The 17,259-nt window shown below is 38.5% G+C and overlaps 1 protein-coding gene across 2 annotated transcripts in view; it reads left to right on the top strand.

Annotated features, from left to right (window-relative positions):
* SGCZ (sarcoglycan zeta) overlaps positions 1 to 17,259 on the top strand; it is a 982,319-nt gene that overhangs the window by 620,641 nt on the left and 344,419 nt on the right. For both annotated transcript variants that reach the window (XM_075860071.1, XM_075860061.1), the window contains one exon: positions 7,511 to 7,702. In XM_075860071.1, the coding sequence (XP_075716186.1) occupies positions 7,511 to 7,702 (192 nt within the window). The remainder of the gene's footprint in view (positions 1 to 7,510; positions 7,703 to 17,259) is intronic.

Genomic DNA, 17,259 nt, shown 5'->3' with positions numbered 1-17,259 from the left:
TGGTAAAAATGTTTGAGGGGCTATTGAGGGACTATATACAGGAATATGTAACAAATAATTGTATTATAAGTGACAGCCAGCACGGTTTTACTAAGAACAGAAGTTGTCAAACCAACCTGATTTGTTTTTATGAAGAGGTGAGTAGAAGCCTAGAAAGAGGGGGCCGCTGTGGATATAGTTTTTTTGGACTTTGCAAAGGCATTTGACACTGTCCCCATGGACGTCTAATGGGTAAATTAAGGTCTATAGGTTTAGAAAGCATAGTTTGTAAATGGATTGAAAATTGGCTCAAGGATCGTGTCCAGAGAGTTTATGGAAGAGGTTTGTAAATTACAAGCTGATTTGGACACACTAAGTGTTTGGGCATCCACTTGGCAAATGGTTTAATGTAGATAAATGTAAAGTTATGCATCTGGGTACCAACAACCTGCATGCATCATATGTCCTAGGGGGAACTACACTGGGGGAGTCACTTGTTGAGAAGGATCTGGTTGTACTTGTAAATCATAAACTAAATAACAGCATGCAATGTTAATCAGCTGCTTCAAAGGCCAGCAAGATATTGTCGTGTATTAAACGAGGCATGGACTCGCGGGACAGGGATGTAATATTACCACTTTACAAAGCATTAGTGAGGCCTCATCTAGAATATGCAGTTCAGTTCTGGGCTCCAGTTCATAGAAAGGATGCCCTGGAGTTGGAAAAAATACAAAGAAGAGCAACGAAGCTAATAAGGGGCATGGAGAATCTAAGTTATGGGGAAAGATTAAAATAATTAAACCTATTTAGCCTTGAAAATAGATGAATAAGGGGTGACATGATTAACTTATATAAATATATGAATGGCCCATACAAGAAATATAGTCAAAACGTGTTCCATGTAAAACCCCCTCAAAAAACAAGGGGGCACTCCCTCCGTCTGGAGAAAAAAAGGTTCAACCTGGAGAGGCGATAAGCCTTCTTTACTGTGAGAACTGTGAGTCTGTGGAACAGCCTACTGCAGGAGCTGGTCACAGTAGCTACGAAAAAATATCAGCATTTATGTGTATGTGTAGAATTTTTGTTTCATCCCTTAACTTTTTTCCAACCCTTGGTTGAACTTGATAGACTTGTCTTTTTTCAACCGTACTAACTATGTAACATCATCACCAATCAAATTCCTCCTGGCAGCTCTGAGACCCCTCCCAGCTAGCTCCACCCTCCTTGTTTCTCTGAATGTCCCCCATACATATAGTGATGCTGAAGAGATTATTTCTGCTCTATCTCAGGGACCAGGGGTGCAGTGATATAATAGGTGAGTCCATACAATGATTAGTTGAAAAATTATAAAACTCACCTGACTCAAACTGCCTGTCTATACTATATGTGTGTGTGCTGTGTGCAGAGAGTCCAGTGTATTTCTATGAGATGCTGCTTCTCACTACCTCTTTAGTAAAAACTGACAGAGAGAAATCTATCACTAACAGGAGGCAGGGGAGACAGATGAAGCTACATCATATGAATACACTGAGACTCTGCCGTTTGTATAGCAGTTCTATGTCTCTGATCTATCACTTGCTGCACTTAGATAGGACTCAGAGAAGAGCAAGTGCAGTGTGATGATACTGCACCCCCTCTGCCTCTGCAAAGCCAGAAGTATCATGGGAAATGTAGTCTGCATTAGGGCTGATTCAGACGTGCATGGCGTTTTTGCGCACGCAAAACATGCAGCGTTTTGCCTGCGCAAAAGCCACTTGCCTGCTCCGTGAGGCAGCATCATATGATGCGCGACTGCGTGCTTTTCGCGCAGCCGCCATCATTATGACACGCCATTCGGATGTTTGTAAACAGAAAAGCACGTGGTGCTTTTCTGTTTACATTCATCCTTTTGACAGCTGGTGCGCGAAACAGGCAGTTCGCACGGAAGTGCTTCCGTGCGACCTGCGTGGTTTTCACGCACCCATTGACTTCAATGGGTGCGTGATGCGCGAAATACGTGGAGATATTGACCATGTCGCGCTTTTTGCGCAGCGGACAAACGCTGCGCAAAAAGCACGGACTGTCTGTACTGCCCCATAGACTTGTATTGGTCTGTGCGTGGCGCGTGAAAACCACGCGGCCCGCACGGACCCAATACACGTTCGTGTGAATCCACCCTTAGGGGAACCATATCAGAGAGGAAAAATGAACCAAGAGGGCAGACAACACATAAATGGCACATCAGCTAAAATAGGTATACACAGGTGCCTCTACATAATAGCCTATTCTGCACTGTATAGGCAACAAAAAAAGAATACTGCAATTCTTCGTTAAAGGTGTGTAAGATTATCAGTGTAAAACAATGTGTACAGTTCATTTCACCTGTGACCGTTTTCAGAACTTTTTTTCACCAGTTTTTCCACTTACACATTGGTAAATCTGCTCCATTGTGATCTGCAGATTTTCTTTAATGTTTTGAAAAAAACCTTTGTAGATGTCCATGTATTGCTATTGAGAAAGTATACCAACCATTTCTCATTTTTGTTTAGATTCTGTTCTAATTAATTTGACAATACAGTATATCTTTATGTGAGTAACGCCCCTATTATCCAATTATCGGGCAAACGAGAGCTCACAGAACGTTCATTCTCGATCATTGACCTGTGTAAACAGGGCAACAATCAACCGATGAACGAGCAAATGCTCATTCATCAGCTGATCGTATTGTTTCTGCAGCCTAAAATATTATTAATATCGGCAGCACATCTCGCTGTGTAAACAGGGAGATGTGCTGCCGACATGATAGAAATCATAGTAATGAGCGCTCGCCTAGATACATGGCTCCTTGTGAAAGGAGCAAACGAGTGCCGATCAACAAGCTGTCTTGTTGATTGGCGCTCATTGTTACGGCCAAAATGGGCTGGTGTAAATGCCAGTCCATAAGACCTTGTTCACAAAGTGCCGATTATGCATGCATTTTTTAAACCAAAACCAGAATTGGATCCAGGAGAGGAGACACTTTAAGATTTCCTTTATAAATTTCTTCTGTTTACAGTAGGTTACATTTCTCATTTTGGCTAAAAAAAAGTACATGCAAGCTATGCATCAAATCTGCACTGTGTGAACAAGGCCTGAGAGCTGTTTTTCTCTCACTCAGCTCCAAATGTCTTGCTTCGCTTCACTTAGGTATAGAAACAAGTCGGTTGTGCATTTTGGCCAATCCCTTAGAGAAAATCAGGTCTTTCAATAAAAAAAGCTGATTGTTGGGGAGTTTTGTTGCTCATCGACCCCTTTCCCCTGCAATCATCTGTTATCTCCAGGAAAAGCTTAACCCCTTCCCAACATCCACTGTATATATACGGCAGACGTCGGGTGGGGGAGTATGAGGCGGGCTCTATAGAATAAGCGTGTCGGCTGTGTGTTACAGCCGACACTTCCGGAAAACGAGCGGGATGTGGCTCGAGCGCGATCCCGCTCACTTAACCCGTTAAATGCCACGGTCAATAGCGACCTCGCCATTTAAATGACTATAAAAAGGAGGGCGACTCCCTGTAAAGTTCAAATGGCCTCCCCAAAGCGGGGTTGGTTGGCATGGCAATTTAAAACAGAATTGCTGTTTTTTGGTCACTTCATTTCCCACAAAAAATTTAATAAAAAGTGATCAAAAAGTCTCATGTACCCCATAATGGTATCAATAGAAACTACAGTTTGATCCGCAAAAAATAAGCCCTCATACCGCTAAATCAACGGAAAAATAAAAAAGTCATGGCTCTCAGAATGTGGTGACAAAACTCTAATTTTATTTTTAACAATCATTTTTTTCCTTGTAAAAGTAGTAAACCATAAAAAAAACTATACAAATTTGGTATCACTGTAATCGTATTGACTCGCAGAATAAATTTAACTCACCGTTTTTATCGCATGGTGAACATGGTAAAAACAAAACCACCCAAAAGATTGAGGAATCATAGTTTTTTTCCTATTCCACCCCACAAATATATTTTTTTCCAGTGTCCTACTACATTATACAGTACAATACAAGTCCTTCACAATTAATTAGAATGTCATCTATAAGAAAATGTATTTCAGTAATTCAATTCAAAAAGTGAAACTCATATATCATATAGATTCCTTACATCCAGAGTGATTTATTTCCAGCATTTTTTTTCTTTTAATGTTGATGACTATGGCTAACAGTTATGAAAACCCAAAATTTAGTCTCCCCGAAAATGTTAATATTGAGTAAAAGTTCAAGATTGTAGACTCACAGGGTCACACTCTAATCAGCTAATCAACACAAAACACATGCAAAGGTTTCCTAAGCCTTTAAGTGGTCCAACAGTCTGGTTCAGTAGGCTACACAATCATGGGGAAGACTGCTGACTTGACAGTTGTCCAGAAGACAGTAATTGACACCCTCCACAAGAAGGGTAAGCCACAAAAGGACATTGCTATGAAGCTGGCTGTTCACAGATTGCTGTATCCAAGCATATTAATGGAAAGTTGAGAGGAAGGAAAAAGTGTGGAATAGAAAGGTGCACAAGCAACAGAGATAACCACAGCCTTGAAAGGATTATCAAGAAAAGGCCATTCAAGAATCTGGGGAAAATTCACAAGGAGAGGACTGCACCTTGAGTCAGTGCTTCTAGAGCCACCACACACAGACATATCCAGGACATGGGCTACAACTGTTGCATTCCATGAGACAATGTCAGAAGCGTCTTACCTGGGCTAAGGAGAAAAAGGACTGGTCTGTTGCTCAGTGGTCCTAAGTCCTGTTTTCAGATGAAAGTAAATTTTGCATTTCATTTAGAATTCATGGTCCCAGAGTCTGAAGGAAGAGTGGAGAGGCGTCAATCCAAGTTGCTTGTGGTCCAGTGTGAAGTTTCCACAGTCAGTAATGGTTTGGGGAGCCATGTCATCTGCTGGTGTTAGTCCACTGTGTTCTATCAAGTCCAGAGTCAACGCAGCCGTCTACCACGAAATTTGAGAGAATTTCATGCTTCCCCCTGCTGACAAGCTTTATGGAGATGCTGATTTCATTTTCCAGCAGGACTTGGCACCTGCCCACACTGCCAAAAGTACCAATACCTGGTTTAATAACCACAGTGTCACTGTGCTTGATTGGCCAGAAAACTCACCTGACCAAAACCCCATAGAGAATCTATGGTGTATTGTCAAGAGCAAGACGAGATACACCAGACCCAACAATGCAGACGAGCTGAAGGCCGCTATCATACAACCTGGGCTTCCATAACACCTCAGCAGTGCCACAGGCTGATCGCCTCCATGCTACACCGCATTGATGCAGTAATTCATGCAAAAAGAGCCCCAACCAAGTATTGAGTGCATATACTGTACTTACTTTTCAGTAGGCCAACATTTCGGTATTAAGAATCATTTTTTAAATTGGGCTTATATAATCTACTTTTTTGAGAGACTAAATTTTGGGTTTTCATTAACTGTTACCATAATCATCAACATTAAAAGAAAAAAATGCTGGAAATAGATCACTCTGTGTGTAATGAATCTATATAATACATGAGTTTCACTTTTTGAATTGAATTACTGAAAAAAGTAAACTTTTTGATGATATTCTAATTCATTGAGAAGGACTAGTAAATGGTGCTGTAAAAATCTACAACTCATCACACAAAAAACAAGCCCTCATACGGCAGTATTGATGGAAAAATAAAAAAGTTATGGCTTTTGGAAGGTAAGGAGGTAAAAATGAAGGTGAAAATCCGAAAAATGGCTGTGGCAGGAAGGCGTTTAAAAGGGGAACATGAATAACTTGTAAAAAGCAGACAATCCCTTTTAAATTCAGGAGGAAAAGATCAGCACTCCTTGTGGAATTTGAAAAATAAATCTGCTTTATTTATTTAAATAGCCAGCGGAAAGGCTGAACAGCTTGAAGTGGACAAAATACATAAAGCGTCCGTCCCCTCTGACGCGTTTCTAGCTCACAAGAGTAATTACTCATAGATCTATGAGTAATGGCTCTTGTGAGCTAGAAACGCGTCAGAGGGGACAGACGCTTTATGTATTTTGTCCACGTCAAGCTGTTCAGCCTTTCCGCTGGCTATTTAAATAAATAAAGCAGAATTATTTTTCAAATTCCACAAGGAGTGCTGATCTTTTCCTCCTGAATGTTGTTCCTATAGGGTGGAGATCGCTGTCTTCTTCGTGCATCTGGGAGGGTGAGCTGACATTTTCATTTATTTATTATTTTAATCCCTTTTAAATGCCGAAAATCTGTCTGGATGCTTCCCACATTAGGAGGAACTTACTGAAAGGCAATGTATCACTATTTTGTTATAATGTCTAATTAAAAGTGTATATTAAATTATATTTTTTACTTTCAACAACATTTATTTTCTTATTATATAAAAAAAAAATATTTTATAGAAAACACTCCCTCCTCCCCCATCTGTACTGAGAGGGAGACGATTGCAAAGCAGAGGGAGACAACCTGTCACTCCCAGTACAAAATACACATCTCACACTGCAATACACAAAGTTATGTGTACTGCAGTGAAATGTAAAACAAAAAAATGTTTTTTTTAAATAAAAACGTGGTTTAAATGTATTTATCTGACGATACATTCCCTTGAAGACAGATTTATACATGTTAAATAATACATTTGTATGCACTAAGCTCATAATTGTCTCTCTAGTGTTGGATGCAGTCAGTCAAAATGTTATAATTTAATTCAGATGTTTACATTTTTGCTACTTGGGCCTCACCAGCCAGCACATTGTAATGCCTCGGCCTCACCACTGGTCACAGTCCATGGCACCTAGTATAACATTACAATTAGCCAAATGGAGTCAGTTATGTTGCAAAACCAATGATTGGTGCTACCATAGCAAAGCCTGTGCAGCTTGTGATCACACTTGTCAAATTTCCTCCCCAGCAGCAATAATTGGTGGCCATCTTTACAGATTAAACTCTATGGGGGGATTTTAACAATCGTTGTACGCTTATTTTCTGGTTTCGAAATATTACATATGGCCCAAAAGTCGCAAATATTTTGACTTTTGGATCAGCTCCACTCACGCTACTTCTACAAAAAGAGGACAAGCGTAGTGAGTGGTGCTTGGCAACCCGCGACCCGACGCATTTACTATCATTTACACTCCTGGTTGGTGGAGATTTCATTCAGTAGCGCCTGGCAGCCAAAGATGTGGCAAGTTTATTATTTTTTGCAACTTTCTCCAACTTGTTTCTTGTTAAGACTAGTTTAATAAATCTCCCCCATTGCCTATGCAGGAGATTCAGAGTTGTGTAATATAAAAATGGGGCTCCGACCACTATAAGTATATATTAAGAAATTAATCAGTGCACAATTTTGGGCATCAAAAAAAAGGGAAAGAAACAAAACAATTGTTCCACTCTATGATGTATTGCCATTAAATGCTTTATGTTCTCAAAATATTTAAAAATTTGTGTTCATTTATTAGATTAAAAATGTCAAAAAACAAAATTTTATAAACTGAGGTTGATCCTATTGTTATTATTTATTTATGCTTTCTATGTATGTTTTTTTAGATGACACGAGAACAGTACATTTTGGCCACACAACAAAATAACCTACGGACAGAAAATACTCAGTTTTATCCAGTTGGAATTTATGGATGGCGGAAGAGGTGCTTGTACTTCTTTGTGCTTCTACTGTTGGTTACCATGATTGTTAACTTAGCAATGACAATATGGATTTTAAAGGTTATGAATTTTACAGTGGTAAGTAATATTATTTCTATTAAGTAAATTAATGTATAATTGCTATGTTTCATTTAGGTTATTTTAAGGCTCTTCTTTTCTCTCCTTCTACTATTTAATATCCAATATTTTTATCACATTTACATAGAATAGTTTATTGACAATGTAATTTATAGATATCCATAAGGGTAAAGTCTCACAGAGCTGCACAGACACAGATGTAATGCAGCCCACTCCCGTGCCACCACCCTGTTTCGCACAGCTGTCAAATTGCACCTTAATAGCAGTGCTTTGTTGATGGTAAAACGGCTGTTTACCAGCAAAATCATGTAGCCATGAAGAGTGTATTCTTTCATGGCCACATCAATTTGAAAGTTCCCAAAATACATTACACCTGTCCAGTTTTAAGGGATTCTTCTCTATTATCTCAATATGCCCTAAGTCAATTACTTGCACAATACAGATATACAGATGTAGCCAAATTTATCTTGAGATAACTTGCTGCAGCTTAATATCACACAACAAAAGCCATTGAAAAGCTATTGAAAAAGTCAAGTTAAAGTTTCTTGCCACTGTGTATTTAATGCGTTAAGAGTCAAGATAAGGATGGCTACTTCCGTAGCTATCTTTATCTTGACTCAACGCTTTGAACACACAGTGACGTGAAACTTTAACTTGACTTTTTCAATGGCTTTTCAATGTTTTTTGTTGTGTAAAATCACGCTGCAGCAAGTTATCAGAGTCAAGATAAAGTTTGCTACATCTGTATGGCAGTTTTATTATCAAATTTACACTATGATTCTTATGGAAATGATTTTAAGCTAGAAATGTAATTCTTAATATTGATTGTATTATTATTTGTGCATTATAGACCTTTTACAGTATGATTGTTTCATGTAATAATTATTGTGCATATTTTTATTGTAGATTAAGCATGCAAACACATGTCAGTAAATACATTTTAAGTCTTTGTGTTATATAATAGACATTCTGGGACTATGCGAATGTAAATATTTTAAATATAGCTGATAGTAATAATAATGTTTGATAATCTTCACATATATAAAATTTTCTTTTCAGACCAATAAGTATATAAAATATTGCTGAAAATATCTCTGAAACCCTCATTGCCAATCCCAAGTCTCTCAATGGCGTCATGCAAATATGCATAATGCCTAATATGGAGCTCATGATCATTGGGGCCATATTGTACTTCCATATACAGAGGTTTTTTTCTGTGGGATTACATATAAAAATGAATGGAAAAATATTGTGGCATGCTCCATCAGATATTTTCCCCTAAAAGCATTGTTGGAAGGGGAGAATATATCTGTAATACGGCACTATATGGCGCACCTATATGACGTACCTATGTCTTTACACTGTCATGTGCATGAGGCTTTAATTTGACAAAAATAACTTAAATCTATCATTTTAAAAGTACAGTAGTCATCTAGGAAATGTATAATTAATACTGGAATATTTAAGAAACTGGTAATTTGAATGAATGGCCCCAGGTTTCGTCACTAACAATTGTCGGGGTCTTTGCCGCTTTCTAAAACATATAAATATTAATGTTCCAACATAAGAAAAAATCGGTCATAAAGGCTCTATAAATATAACACTTTTATGTTATGGTCAAATATATAGTATAAAAATTACGACAATTACAATACACTTATATCTTGGTCAATGTCATATTTCCAATCACAAAATAGACAATATCGGGAAGATAAAAAAATATATAAACAAGATCAAAAGTACGAAGTATGTACTAATAAAATTGACATTCCCATTTCGAGACTATAACCAACAACATTATATGAACAACATCTCCTATAAGAATATAAAAAAGAACCAGTTCTTTGTGTTTTAAACGTATGTTACATTTATCCATACATTTTTTAACAGTTTATCTTCTACCTAATCTCTTATTCCAGATGATACTAGGTGAATCACCACTACCCAGTCATTTTCCTTCTATGTTTACACAATCGAACTAACAAACTAATTAAACATTATAACCACAATCATACAGCAAATTTCATTGGAAGAGCATTCAAGTAGAAGAGGTCCCTGCCTCTTACCTCCTCCAGAAAAATATTGTTAAAAGGTAGAGAAAAAGAAGCCTCGCAGGAATCCTCTATAAACTTGGACCGCAACCAACTATCAAAAGAATATGATTCGGACCCGTCTTCTCCTCTTTTGATATTCAACATAAATACAAACAGAATACAAGAATAAAATACTTCTGAATTTACAATAATCACTAAACAAATAATAACTCGTTATAAATACATGGAATTTGTTCAATTTAAACTATAACGAGTCTGTATACTCACGGCAGACAAATTTCTCAGGAAACAGTAAATTACTTGCGTTCCAAGGGATTCCTACCTCTTTCTCCCTAGTTGAACCGCAATCAATTAACTGCTAATTAGAATGACTGGATACAAATGTCTAGACTGCACTGTCAGAAACATTACAAGCCATGACTAAGGACGCAGCAGACGTCTGAAACGCGTAGGCCACAGCCTATCATCTTTCTAACCATCCTCTGTACTCTGGACTAAACCCGCTTTCATTATTTTTCATTGCTTTTAAACTTATGAAAATAAAACTTGGAAGAAGTTTCCTGTTTTTACCAGAAGCACCAATTTCCAGCACTGGATTCAATCCTTTATCTTCTTTGCATAAATAAACACTGGGCAGGTGCTAGGCATGATACATTTGCACAGATGGACACATATATGTAAGATAATAAATATGAAGTGCAGTCCTAGGTACATATAACATGCAGAGCGATATACCTACACCTACATAGTAGAGGATGAATAGGAGATCAGGACCGAGAGAGGGGACCTCTGCTGGACCCGACGCGCGTTTCGCTGGTGCTTCGTCAGGGGTTGATATCCAAATGCCCCAAATAGCCTTAAATATACCTTCCTCTCTAGTAATTAACAGGTGGAACAGCAGCTGTTTCCCATCGGATGGTTAGGTGTTCAGCGGCAGTCACCAATGACAGCCGCCGATACATCGCGCCAGCCCACGATAGCGTCCTATCGTGTAATCACATGACCCAAGTATCCTCCTCCCATGCCTGCCTCCAGCGGCACGGCCTTGCCAGGAGTATTTGACACCTGTAGACAAAGTGAGTAAATAATATAAAATTGTTAAGGATCTGCCAGGCACAGCTTCTGTATCTACGCCCATAGGTAATCAGTCTGCACCTGCTTCTATGTCTGGGAGACTGACTCCATCTTCCACCACTCAGGATGGCAGGCTTAGGAGTGGGAGAGCCTATCATAGCCTGGCCAGACGGAGCTAGCTCCCGCCCTCTGTCTATTTATACCTGCCTTTCCTGTTCCTCCTTGCTTGTGATTCTTCTCGTTTGGTTTCCTGGCCCTGCTGCAGCTTCTTGATCTATTTGACCCTGCTTCATATTGACCCTGGCTTACTGACTACTCTCCTGCTCTGCATTTGGTACCTCGTACACTCCTGGTTTGACTCGGCTTGTTTACTACTCTCCTGCTCTGCGTTTGGTACCTCATACACTCCTGGTTTGACTCGGCTCGTTCACCACTCTTGTTGCTCTCGGTGTTGCCGTGGGCAACGGCCCCTTTTCCCTTGCTTCTGTGTACCCTTGTCTGTTTGTCTGTCGTGCACTTATTGAGCGTAGGGACTGTCGCCCAGTTGTACCCCGTCGCCTAGGGCTGGTCGTTGCAAGTAGGCGGGTAGATTAGGGTTCACTTGTCTGTTTCCTTACCCCCGTCATTACAAAAATAGTTTAAATAAATGCTACAAAATTAACGGCTGAAATCTGATATCATAGAACACACAGTATATAGTTCCCAGCATGAAAAATGTTTAAGGTTTCCATGCGCCACAGAAAAATATTTTTTTTCATACTGTAAAAGAAAGGTATAAAATAGATTTATCCCTATGATACATCTGTTGAAGTCAGATTTTAAGGCCCATTGCACAACAATTCCATATTTTAGAAGTAAAGAAGATTTTAAATGCACGTATTTGTGCAGAACAAATTCTTTTCAATCAAGAATTCTATATGCAATGAAATGTTAAAGTTGGTGACTAAAACATTTCTGTCCACTGAGCCATTTCTGGGTACCTTGTAGAAAATCTGAGGTATTGGTTCAGTAACCTGTGAAGTATGTGGCTCAAGTAATTACACTACTTCAAGCTTAATGGCTTTGGCAAAATAACATTTCAAGTGTTATAAAAGAAATATTAAAATGCACTGACTTGTGTCTAGATGCTTTATTACAATTAGAATTTATCAATTATTCGAATCTAAAAATAGAGTTTAATATATGAGTTAAGTAACAGCCTCCTTAATATGGGAATAACACAGGATTTTGATCTTTATTTTAGAAAATTGAGTTTGAAGGGATTTGATACTTTTGAAAATGTGTGTGTGTGTTTTCTAAAATTTATAATTAGAATGTGAGCCATGCTAGAAACTGATGTGAGTGGTTATAAACGATGTCCAGTGCTGTGGAATATGTTGGCGTTAAATAAATAATAATTCAAGGGGTACTCTCATCTCAGAAATTTATGGCAAACTTATGGGATATGTCATAAATATTTAATAGCTCACGTCCAATTGAAGTCGATGCAACAAGTGGCCACTAGTGGTTGCTTTGCAATGGCAAGAGGTAGTCCGGGAACACCCGTTCTCCCAATCGGTGAAGTATCAGGCATTTATGGTAAATCTTTAGGATATGTTATACATTTTTTAGATGAAAAAAAAACCCTTTAAATAAATAAACAAATGCATAGTCACTTTATATCCACCAGTACATATATTAAATCTAACATAAGCTGCTGTAAGCGATTCATTCACCACAATGGCTTTTATAAGCCAGTATCTTCATATACAGTCTAATATATACAGTAAAACACAAAGTACAGGAACGGAGTTCCTCAGGCAAAAAAAACAATCTCCTTTACTTTACATGTAGTAGTAGTAGTAGTAGTAGAACATGCCAAAACATTGTTATGGGGTCAAATAGATTTCCATACTACTCCAGGGACCCATGGCAGCCAGCCCCCTGGCAGCACCATATTTAATAGTGTTTGCGTCCTCTGGATCCAGATATGGTTGAAAACTGTGGGGTGAAGGAAGCAAGTTAAGCTAAGCAGACGAGGCAGTAAAGAAGGAATGTTCCTTCTCGACTGCAGTGGCGGAGGGACGTTCCTCCTACGCGGAGTGAGTGACCACTACCACCCTTATAGATCATGGCACTCAGTGAAGTTATCCAGCAGTGAGAGCATGGAAGCAGATGTGTTTAAAAGAGGACGGAAGTATAGACGGGCTGGCAGGATGCCAATATCTGCTTTCACCTTCATGTTACTGCTACGGGCGGCTATACACCTGAAATAATAGGCGGTGCAGTGCAGCACCGGCTGTCTGTACATTTACATTGTAGTACACAGAAGAGATACGGTAATAAATTCCTGGTACTGACAGATCTAAGTGCAGCCCGATCACTGGGAACTATGACAATATTAACCCTCAGCACCCCAGTCTGTTCAGGAGGGACGACCCACTCATAAAAATCTTTGCACTTGGTTCACCAGAGTGTTAGTACAGTCCTGTTCTTCTCATCAGATCCCCAATATTGCAGGGACCCATAATATTGGACAAGTGGCGTGACCTGAAGGCCCCGATACTAATTCTTTAACAGGGCTCCCATACACCATGGCACATTTATAATAATGATGTCTTCTTATATTGTATTGGGGCCTTTGAGTACACTTCTGGTGCAACTACTACCTACAGTATGCACCCCTATAGTTACATGAATCTATTGGTTTGTTGTGACACACTACTAGTAATGCAGCTAATGCCTTGTCTTGACTAACAGTTGAATCACACTTGTTTAAGGGTTTTAGAATAAAGAAAAAAATATTGTTATAATTTTGGCATCTTCTTGTAGTTTTTCCTATTTTAGTGCCAGTAGTGTGAATTTACAGAACCACGTGCTTAGTTGATTCTGTACACACATGGTATTACTGGTATTGCTTTATCTTTTCATGGTATACAGGAGTTTGGTAGACTAAAGATATTGGAGTTAATTTGTCTGTAATATACATTTTTCAGTGTAGCTAATTGTACAAGTTAGTAAGTGCAGGATGTATCTTCATTACTGCGCAACCTCATGCACTTTAAGAATTCATCCTCACACTGCGTAAACACTGTGGAATTTACGTTCTGATTTATCTTGCAGAAATTTCACAGCGTATTACAGTAGCAGCAAAGTGGATGAGATTTGAACAAATCTCATCCAAGTGATGGGGGACTTAATAGCAGAAAACCCATCCGGAAATTGACCAGTGGTTTGGATTCTTAATCTACAGCATGTCCATTTCTCTTGTAAAAACACTGCAGAATTTACGCAGTGTGTGCACAATGTGTGTGGATGGACAGTACTGTGCAAAAGTTTTAGGCAGTTGTAAAAAATGCTGCAAAGTAAGAATGATTTCAAAAATAGAAGTGTTAATATGTATTAACAAAATGCAAAGTGAATGAACAGAAGAGAAATTGAAATCACTATTTCGTGTGACCACCCTTTCCCTTCAAAACGGCATCTATTATTTTAGGTATTCTGGCACAGAGTCATGGATTTTGTAGAATTATAGTCATGTGTATGCTTAACCAATTATACCAAACAGGTGATAATCATAATTTTCATATGTAGGTTGAAACACAGTCATTAACTGTAACAGAAACAGCTGTGTAAGAGGCTTAAAATTGGGTGAAGAAATGCCAAACTCTGCTACAAAGGTGAGGTTGTATAAGACCGTTTTATGTTACAGGTCCACCATGGAAAGACTGAGCAAAGCAACCAGACACAAGGTAGTTATACTGCATCAGTAAGGTCTCTCCCTGGCTAAAATTTCAAAGCAGACTGAGGTTTTAGGATGTGCTGTTCAAACTCGTTTTAAGAAGCAGAAAGAAACTAGCAATGTTGAGGACCATAGACGCAGTGGTCGGCCAAGGAAACAGTGCAGCAGAACAAAGACACATCATTCTTACTTTCCTAAAATCAGAAGGTTTCCAGCAGTGCCATGTGCTCAGAACTAGCAGAAACCAGTGGGACCCAGGTACACCCGGAGAAGTTTGGGCAGAAGTGGTCTTCATGGAAGAATTGGCGCCAAAAAAAGCCGTAAATTTGATGTGGACACAACGCCAAGCGACTCAACTATGCACAAAAAAATAGGAACTGGGGTGCATCAAATGTCAGCATGTGCTCTGGACTGATGAGTCAAAGATTAAATATTTGGCTGTAACAGAAGACAGTTTGTTCGCCAAAGGACTGGAGAGCAGTACAATAATAAGTGTCTGCAGGCAACAGTGAAGAATGGTGGAGGTTCCTTGCACGTTTGGGGCTGCATTTCAGCAAATAGAGTTGGGGATTTGGTCAATATTAATGGTGTCCCCAATGCTGAGAAATACATGCCGAAACTTATCCATCATACAATACTATCAGGAAGGCATCTGATTGGCTCCAAATTTATTCTGCAGAAGGACAATGACCCAAAACATACAGCCAATGTCATTAAGAACTTTTTTCAGTGTAAAGAACAACAAGGAGCCCTGGAAGTGATGATATGTCCCCCAGAAAGACCTAAATTCAACATTAGCAAGTTTGTCTGGGATTAAATGAAGATACAGAAGGATTTGAGGAAGCCTACATTCACAGAAGATCTGTGGTTAGGTCTCCAAGATGTTTGGAACAACCTCCCTGCCGAGTTTCTTCAAAAACTGTATGCACGTGCACATAGAAGAATTAACGCTGTTTTGAAGTCAAAGGGTGGTCACACCAATTATTGAGTTGATTTAAATTTCTCTTCTGTTCATTCACTTTTTATTTTGTTATTTGATAAAAAAAAACTATTGACACTTCTATTTTTGAAAGTATTGCTACTTTGCAGCATTTTTCCACAACTGCCTAAAACTTTTGCACAGTACTGTACCTTAACAGCATTTTCCCCATATAAATGAGTAAAATCTACCAAACTCTATGCAAAAATGGATGTGCCCCCTTCAGCATTTTCAGCCCCCAAATAAGCACCATTGTAGTACCCTCAAAGTACTGGGCTGGGAGTGTTGTTGTAAAAAAAACAAACCCAAGGGGCTGCTATGCTTCACTTTCCCCTTCATTCTAGTAGTCTATCAGTAAGTTATAACATATTCTAGCGACATGCAATAACTTACTATGGTCAGGAAGCCCCTTTATGTATTATACCAGCTACAGGAAGTTTTTTCTGAATGGAAATGTAGGTGACGTATTTTAATTTGATACATGGTAGAACTGTTTTTGCATTTGTATTCTTGACAGGTGAAAATGTTACATTACTTGGAGTTATTTTAGTATTTTCTTTTAAACTGTTCCATTGATTGAATAAAAATGTAATGAAAGGCATTCGATTTGTAGAGTGTATATAATCCATCTATGGCAAATGCCTGCCTTCAACATTGTTTTATTGATTAGAAATAAATAGGTATACAGCTGGAAAATCACATATATTCCCAGCAGTGTGACAACATTTCATGTGATACATCTCAATTTTTTTTGACAGCTATAATAAGCATTATTCATTAAAACAACTTGAACTTGTAACCTGTATATAAAAATGTAACTAGGGCATGTTAAAATTGCCATTGACAGGTGAAGTGAATAACATTGATTCTCTTGTTACAATGGCACCTGTCAAGGGATGGGATATATTAGGCAGCAAGTGATCAGTCAGTTCTTGAAGTTGTGTTGTAAGCAGGAAAAATGGGCAAAATAGGCTTAAAGGGTTTTTCCAGGATTAGAAGAACATGGCTGCTTTCTTCCAAAAAAAGTGCCATACCAGTCCATGGTTTGTGTGTGGTATTGAAGCTCCACTGCATTGAAGTCAATAGGGCTGAGCTGTAACACCAAACATAACCTTTGGATAGGTGTGGTGCTGTTTTGTCTTTCTATTCCTGGACAACCCCTTTAGGAAACTATGTGACTTTGACAAAGGTGAAATTGTGATGGCTAGACGACTGGATCCGAGCATCTCCAAAAGGCAGGTTTTGCGGGGTGTTTCCGGTATGCAGTCGTTATTACCTACCAGAAGTGGTCAAGGAAGGACAGCCTGCTAATTTTTAGTACTCTTAGGTATCTTTTAAATGCATGTTTCTAAATAGACACTATCTCATGAAAGTGGGACTTTTAATATGTTTTTTTGAATTACCAATATAATAATCATTATTATTAATAAATGTTAATAATGAAAATTATTTTTATCAAATCGCTTTAATTAAAGATTTTACAAAACGTAAAATAGTAAAAAGAAGGCGTATGACGAAAACTGTTGTAGTAGAAAGATAATTTTTTTTTGTATTTTTCTTCTATTAGAAAAGGTCAGCAGTTTTTCTCCATTTTAAATTACTGAGGAAAAACAAGATCTATTACAGCTAACAAAAGTACAATAATTTCCATAACAGCGTATGTATCATTATGAAATAGACTGGTTGCAAGTATAACAATGGCTGGTGCCCTGCATTATCTAATGTTACT

The sequence above is a fragment of the Rhinoderma darwinii genome, chromosome 1 (genome assembly GCF_050947455.1).
Source record: "Rhinoderma darwinii isolate aRhiDar2 chromosome 1, aRhiDar2.hap1, whole genome shotgun sequence".
NCBI classification, from domain to species: domain Eukaryota; kingdom Metazoa; phylum Chordata; class Amphibia; order Anura; family Rhinodermatidae; genus Rhinoderma; species Rhinoderma darwinii.
The sequence above is the reverse complement of the archived record's forward strand: the minus strand, read 5'-3'. Positions and strand labels throughout refer to the sequence as shown.